This window comes from Pyxicephalus adspersus, chromosome 3 (genome assembly GCF_032062135.1).
Source record: "Pyxicephalus adspersus chromosome 3, UCB_Pads_2.0, whole genome shotgun sequence".
Lineage (NCBI taxonomy): Eukaryota > Metazoa > Chordata > Amphibia > Anura > Pyxicephalidae > Pyxicephalus > Pyxicephalus adspersus.
In genome coordinates this window covers 124,107,360-124,115,684 of record NC_092860.1, presented here as the reverse complement: position 1 = coordinate 124,115,684, position 8,325 = coordinate 124,107,360, and the positions used below count along the sequence as shown (strand labels likewise).

The window sequence follows — 8,325 nt, the reverse complement described above, 5'->3', positions numbered from 1 at the left end:
ATAGCAATTGTTGCCCATGCACAATATAGTAAAGGGTTATTTTTATATTGTTTTTTCCTGGAAAAATAAAAGGAGGGCAGAATTGTGTTAGCTCTGTTATTTAATATGAAGAGTGAGCAGCTGATTGATAGGGATAGACCATCAACTGTCATTGTGCTTGTTGTGCTGTGGTGGGGGTGTGGTGAGGAGGGTGAGGTGGATGGCTGCATGAGATGTGATAGAGGAGAGTCAGCTTGTTCCTGGCCAGATTATTGTCTGCCTGCTGCTTGAGGATGAGATAGGGCCAGCCTGCCTGCTCCTACCCCTCCTCTTCACTGGTCCTACTTCATTCACCAACAAGGGAAGAAGGCTGGTTACAGTTTCAAGAATGGAAAACTCAAGTATCAGCATAATGGATTTATCTAACTCTTCCCAATGGAACTTTGGGGAGAACTTTACAGAAAGCTCACCATTGGAGATTGCTACCACTGACATTTCGGAGGTTGAAAGGACAGAACCCAAGAGCATGGTAGCAATGCTTCAGAGATCTTTGCCTGAACAATTGGCCACTTCTGCTCCATTCTGGGATAGCCCATTGAACCATTTCTTGAGTGTATTTGTTGGGGTGGCTCTATGTGTCACCATGCTGGGCCTGGGCTGTACAGTGGAGGTCAGCCAGATAGGAGAACATCTCAGAAGACCCATTGGAGCCCTCCTGGCACTCATCTGCCAGTTTGTCCTCATGCCTCTGGTGGCTTTTTTGTTGGCTCTGATCTTTTCTCTAAATGAAGTTGCTGCTATTGCTGTGCTGCTGTGTGGCTGCTGTCCTGGAGGAAACCTCTCTAACATCATGTCACTTCTGGTGAATGGAGATATGAATCTCAGGTAAATCACCTCTGCACTGGGGAATATCAGGTAGGAGGGTGGAAGGGTACCTGGGAAGCCAACAGGTGTACATTTATCATCCCATACCTTCATTTATGATTCACTCAAGGTGAACTTGTGACTCCTCACATGCCCTGGTAGTTGAAAAGCCACTATGAGAACCACTATCATTAAACATTATTTGGGGATGTATAAATACATACTTTCTGTTTTTGTAGCTGATGTTACATTTGCATTAGTTTTTGTGTTTATAAGAGAGATCAATTTAATGCAGCTACAGCAAAAAAAAAAAAAAAAGAAGAAGACTTTTAATTTAAATAAAGTTTTTTAAGGACAGATAGCACCGGGTTGGATTTACGCATTGTCGCTATGAGCCTTTTAATATCAGACATTCATCAGTAGTACAGAATGATTTGTAATTGCCTCCAATCCATAGCAGACTTTTCAAAAATGCTGCACATCAGACAGATGTTGTTTAGAGCAATTGTTGCCCATGCACAATAAAGTAAAGGGTTATTTTTATACCCTTTACTTTATTTATACTAAGGGCCAATTTCATTGAATTAATAGATATAGAAACATTAACCACAGGCTGTACATAGATAACCAGATTACATGCTAGGTCTGACCATTCTAATGCTAGGCATACACAATGCAATATTTTTGGTTAAATAGATTTTTGCTATTTATGATTAGTCAGAATGTTCATTTAAAATTTCATCAGGCAAGGCAGGGTTTTTTTATTTATTGGTTTACAGCCATATTGAACCATACTGATACAAATCAAATGGTGGATGGTACATTGTAGTCAAATGCAAAGGATTAATTTGGATGCCAAACATTATATAAAATAAAAAATATCAGAGAAAATTGCATAGTGTAGAGTAGTGTAGTGTAGTGTGTAGTGTAAACTTCTCATCTACATGTTTTAGTGATGGTTGTTTTGTATCTTTGGTGTAGTTAACACATTTTAGGAGGTGTAGCCCCACCTGAAAAACTTATTAGAATGCAATGCAATGCTTGATAGGTGGAAATGGGCCCTCTAAGCATGCTAGCTCGGCCCGTGATAGGTTCTTCCTATATTATAGTATTGCCTTTTACTATTATTATTATTATTATTAATAATAAACAGGATTTATATAGAGCCAACATATTACGCAGCGCTGTACAATAAATAGGGGTTGCAAATGACAGACCAATACAGACGGTAATACAGGAGGAGAGGACCCTGCCCCGAAGAGCTTACAATCTAGTAGACTACATAAGAAGAAATTAGTATGGGTCAGTTCTGAGGGGCTTCTAACTAGCTGAGTATGACTAGAATTGCCACCATTGAAGGGTTTCTGATACAAGATAAAAAGCAGTTTTGCTGTACCACTGTTCCGTGGAATCACAAGGTTCCTCTAGATGGTAAGCAATTAGCAATATGTAGCTCTTAGGTCATTTTAACTGACACCAATGATCTTTTTGGCAAAGGTGACATTCTTTCCACTGATTAGCAATGTAAGAGTCATTCTTCCTACTGGCCACCATACTAATGTACTGTGAGCTGTGGATATAGTGATTGTAGCAGGGGTTCCCTGAAAAATTGGATGTTTTATTACAGGTTTCCTCATCTGTAAAGGTCATGTAAGGCTACTATATTATGATGGTGTGATGGCACATGACTATTCCAATACGTGGAATAATATATGGCAACAGCCAGGATGTTGATTTGATCAGTTCCAACTAACTATTCAGTTACAACCTGGAAGCACACATTCTGCTGTATGGAGAGTTTGTCTTGTGTGCTTTGTTCAGTACCATGCACATCCAATGGAAAAACAATCAGGCCTCGTGTACCTTAGGACTGATCAACTCCTGAGCACAAAACGCACCTCCTAACCTAATGATTTTCAGATTATTAGTTTACTGACTTCCACAGAGATGCTGAGGTCATTGCATTGTTTTAATTAACTTTGATTCACACACACCATACATTATACATATTATAGGAATGAGCCCATGGATAAACATGGCAAAACATGCACAACCAGACTAGCAAGGATTGCTGTTTGGAGAGCTATTCTTGCAGTGAATGTTGACATACATTGAGTGAAATGGAACTTGTACACAGGGCAATGATGGAAATGGCACCATTGGAAAAAATGTCTAATGTTGTAATTTTACTGCACTGAGCAATAAAGGACGTCACCCTATGAATGAACCTTACATTTTTTGTTAGGGTGTCCATACACAGCCCTGTTTTTTTGAACTAACATACGTTTCAACTTTTCCTGGGGTAATAATAAGTGTTCATGATAAGCAAGGTACTCTGTAGGGTTGATATAGTAAAGGATCAGTGCATGTTTATTTGATTTGTAGATAAAGCAAAATTCTATTGTTTAACTACTTTAATATAATGGGTTTTACTTTAGGTACTAAGCTAGACTAACATTCTCTTTGCTAAGTAAAATGTCTCTAAACATCTTACACTTTGCTAGACAATCTCATTGCTCATAGCACAGACATGCTCTCATGCTAAATGAGCTGTAAATCAATTGTTACACATTGTGGTATAGTAGAGTTTCTTCTTTAAATGGAGCATAGCATAGTATTTATCTGATCAATTATTTCATATATTTTAAAAATGGACTGCTATGACTGGTTGGTCTTGGAGCAAGTGGCATCAGGGTGCCATACAGAATGGATAATAATATGTTTTACCATGCTGTGCAATAAATGTGCATTGCTGCAGAACATGGGTGTGCACAGGAGATGGAATTACCTGCTGTGATACATGTGCCATTGACTGGGATCTCATGGTACATGACATTCGTTTTACTGGACTATATGGTCTTTCTATATGTAGTTGGTGTTACTGATTCTAGTACAAGCAAAATATTTAACTACATAGATCATATTAGTTTACACACAAAAAAACATTGTTGACGTTTTCTTTTATTACAGTTATTATTAGATGATTTCAGATAGATATCCTATGGATAACATTTGACATTATCAGCTGTACTGGGTGTGTCATTGTAATTATTCAATCTGATGTTCTCTGTGATGGCAGATGAAATAATAAAGGTACAATATAATTATTATTACAATATTTGCTCTGTTTTAGATACATTTCTTCTTAATAATATTTGTAACACAAAAGCTGCCATATTGTTGTCTAAAATTGATGTAATTTCATGGAGACCAGTAAGATGTAAATACAGGTATACACCTTGCTAGTACTAGGTTGGGTCATCAGTACTGCCTTTATTCTTCATGCCATAGATTCAGCAAGGTGCTGGAAATATTCCTCAAGGATTTTGGTCCATATTGACATGATAGAATGAGTCAGTTGATACAGATTTGTGGGCTGCACATCCATCTCCTATTCCACCACATACCAAAGGTGCTCCATTGGAATTAGATGATAAATGGGAGGCTATTTGAATTCAGTGATCTCATTGTCATGCTCAAGAAACCAGTTTGAGATGATTTCAGCTTTGTGACATAACCAGTATCTTTGCTGGAAGTAGCCATCACAAGATGGGTACACTTGGGTCATAAAGGGAAGGACAGGGTCAGCAACAATACTAAGGTGTGACATTTTTAATTGGAACAAAGGGCCCAAAGCGTGCCTGAAAAATATTCCCTATATTATTAGCCCACCTCCACCAGCCTGAACCATTAATACAAGGCAGGACGGATCAATGCTTTCATGTTGTTGACACCAAAGACTCATCCTACCATCTAAATGTCACAGCATAAATAGAGACTCAAAACACCAGACAAGGTAATTCCTGTCCTCTATTGTCCAATTTTCATGAACATATGTGAACTGTAGCCTCCAGTGCCTGTCCTTTGGGCTGACAGGAAGGGGCACCTGCTGTGGTTTCATGCTGCTGTAGCCCATCTGCTTCACGGTTTGACATGTTGTGCATTCAGAGAAACTCTTCTGTATATTTTGGTTGTAACAAGTGGTAATGTTAGTTACTGTGACCTTTCTATCAGTTTAAACTGGCCTGGCCGTTCTCCTCTGACCTCAGCATCAACTAGGCCCTGTGGCCCAGAGACCTGTTGCTCACTTGATATTCTCCCTTTTTCAGTCCATTCCCTGTAAATTGTAGACATGGTTGTGTTTGCAAATGGCAGTAGATCAGGAGTTTTTGAAATGCAGAGACCAGCCCACTTAGCACCAACAACCATGTTCAAAGTTCTTAAAATAGTCTTTCTCCCCCATTCTGATGCTCAGTTTGAACTTCTGAAGGGCATCTTGACAATATCTACATGCCCAAATTATTAGAGTTGCTGTCATGTGATTGACTGATTTGTTGATTACATTAACAAACAGTTAAAAACATGCACCTTATATCAACCAGTAACATATGTACACTGAAAATATCCTCAATCAGCCGCGCATCATTTTACTATATTCATAAGAAAAGTAGCTAATGCTAGTGTTTTACAATATTTCATTATTATTATTAATCTTTTATATTACTGTCCCTTTTCCTTAAGCTAGGAATCCTGCAATACCATCTTCCCCTTACCAGGAGGTTTCATTAAACTTACCCGACTGTGAGGATGGCCATGGATGGCAAACATTCTGGCCCATCTGGTTGTTGACCCTACACAGGAATTATAACACTCCTTGGGAAATCCTATTAAATCCGGCTTATAAAGAAAAAGCAACTACAAAAAGATGAATCTGTACATGATAAAATTGGTAAACATATTATTTATTATGTCTATGATTTTATTTAAACTACACTGTCACATACACATACTACTGTGAAAAATCTGGATAATCCACTATAAGCATGTCATAAACTAATTAAAAAAGTTTAGTATAGGTTTTGTTTAGTAATAGACCTAAAACAGTCAGAAGATCCTGGGTATAGGACTCCTAAACTCTTCTTTGAGCCTCCCTATTGGTCAATGAGACTACCCATTAAAAATGTACCTGTCCCCAACCTATGTACATTTAATTATTTACATACTTCAAAAACAGGTCATCCCTGACCTGATCATGTAGCTGTTTTAAAGTTGACTAGCATGTCATGCAAGACTTACATTTCCTGAGCCTCCTACCAAATTATCTGTTTATAGTAGGTGAAGAGTTTCACCTTATCCTCATCTTCTGTGTAATGTGCACAGGTAAAAAGACAACATTGACCTTCAATGAAAATTCCTGTGGAACATAGAGCTGCTGAACTCTCATGAGCATATGATGGGAATGGATTGGAGTGTCGTTTTACAAGAGTTCACCTGCTCTGAGCTCCACAGGAATCATCCTGGAGGTACAGTGATATCACAACCAGTGATGCAGAAGATAAAGTTAAAGTAATGTTTTTCTAAAATTTCTTATTTCAGGTACATGTTCACCTAATAAGACTTTGAAAAGGGCAGTGGGCCCAGGTGAAAACACCTGCTGGTTGTTTACATTAGAGCTCCTGCAGCCTGAGAAGATTGGAGAGTTCTCCTCATGTCCTGTCAACTGAAAATGTAGTTATTTTACAGGAAGTGAGAGTATATTACTCTAACAGAGCCCCAGATTGCAGTAAAAGTCCTACAAAAAGGGTCCAATCCTCCCCAAATAATAAAATGTTTTCATTTAACTTTAAAGTGTTCACTGATTGTTCCGAATCTGTAAACACCTTAGTGAGCTCACTGTGGGCATATGGTTCACTTTAAGAAACCAATATTAATGCAGTGGAGGTAGAAAGGGCTAAGGTTAAGAACATCTATAACAACATAGGTCAGTATTTTCAAAAACAATTCAGCTGTTTTTTCTTTCTTTGGATACACTAACTATTTTGACATGTGGTTTACTCTTGAGCTAAGGGTAAATTGCTGAGGTTTGTAACTGGCCTCAACAAGTGTATAATCATATACAATACAGAAACCAAGAGCAATCCAACTGGACTTTACATTTTATCACTAGAGGTCAGAAAATATACTGGCGTGATGTGTGCTGCCATTAATTGTGCTTTGCTTTTAGCAGGATTAAATGTGTCCGGTGATGTATTGATGTATTGATTGATATGTTGATTCATGTTTTCTACATAATTGCTTGCTATAAAATATAACAGTGCTGGAAATGCATAGAGGAGGTCAGCAGACTGTACAGGAATTACATGAACAGGAACAGTGTAACTTCTGATGTAAATCTATAGGCCAGGCTGCTGGTGTCTTCAATGTTCTATGTCAATAGAAATAAAAGGGTTAATGTCCAAGTAAATACAGTATATTTTGGTTTGTTCTACTGCTTAGCAAGACCTGGGCTTTATTAACAATATTCTGTTAAAAACAATGTTGAGGTCTTGGGATCAACAATTTTATTACTATAACTTATTATAACATCATTAAAGTTAGGAAAGGTGAAAGTTGCATACAACTTATTTTGTTTTAATGGGATTCGAAAACACCAAATATTGGAAGACAATTGTCCTGAACTGCATGGAAGAAATGTCGCTTTGAAAGTGAAGTAGAGACAGCGTGTGATTTGTACATTCTTTGTTAAATAAAACTATTTGTTGGCCCTATCAGAATGTGGATATTTATTCTGTCAACAAAGGGCTTAATATCTCATAAACCTTTCTGGGTCCTAGAAAAAAGTTACATTTAAATGAAGGGATATTTGTCATAATGAAGATTGGATATTTACTGGGAGTTACATCATATAATATTACAGAAAATATGAATATGCCAATTCTACACACATATGCAAAATATTCGTATGCAGATGTAAAATTTTTTAAACATTCCTCCCAGTTTACGTTAAAGATCTTCATACTATTACCAACAGGCCTAGGAAGCCAAATATTCAGGGGCCTTAGCCACAGAGATCTGTGTTGAAAAATCTAAGTGATGGAGTAAAGTAGTCTCAATGAGTATATGGACTGCAAATTCCTTTCATTCCAGCATACAGTAATACTCTGCCAGGCTTCTACGAGGGGGGAACCAAAAGAAACAGGGCTGTCCTCCATGTGGCTGGACCGCAAGTTGACGGGGTTTGATTAAGGTCAATGCTTGTTCCCTTATCCCTCACCAGTCAGTAGCCAGGCGGTCGCCTCTGTTAACCGATCTCACTTCTCAGGCAGTGGTGGTTTTTAAACGCTAATGGAAACACCAATGGAGTTATTACAAATGATTCACATGGCTTTGAAAGAAAAAGCTCTGAGTTGGACGAGAGATTTCGAATGGTTTTTGTGCTTGAAAAAATGAAATTTAAGCATCAAGGATCAACCTCATTCTGGATGCACTTCAAGCAATGGTACATTGAAAAAATCTGCAAAAAAAAAAATCAATGAGGACCACGGTTACACAATTGACAAGTTATCAGAAGCTGCAGGAATGACATGGAGCTCAGTGCAGTTCTGGGAGGGCGTCGGGAATAGGGTTGATCCTCAATGCCTAAATTTCCTTTTTTGAAGCGCAAAAACTATTTGAAAACTCTCTTTCAACTCAGAACTTTTA

General features: G+C 38.0%; 1 protein-coding gene across 1 annotated transcript in view; it reads left to right on the top strand.

Annotated features, from left to right (window-relative positions):
• Positions 1 to 276: 276 nt before the first annotated feature.
• The window catches only part of SLC10A4 (solute carrier family 10 member 4), an 18,982-nt gene continuing 10,933 nt past the window's right edge, over positions 277 to 8,325 (top strand). Inside the window, exon 1 of the mRNA XM_072406252.1 lies at positions 277 to 864. Within this exon, the coding sequence (XP_072262353.1) occupies positions 368 to 864 (497 nt within the window). The 5' untranslated portion in view covers positions 277 to 367. The remainder of the gene's footprint in view (positions 865 to 8,325) is intronic.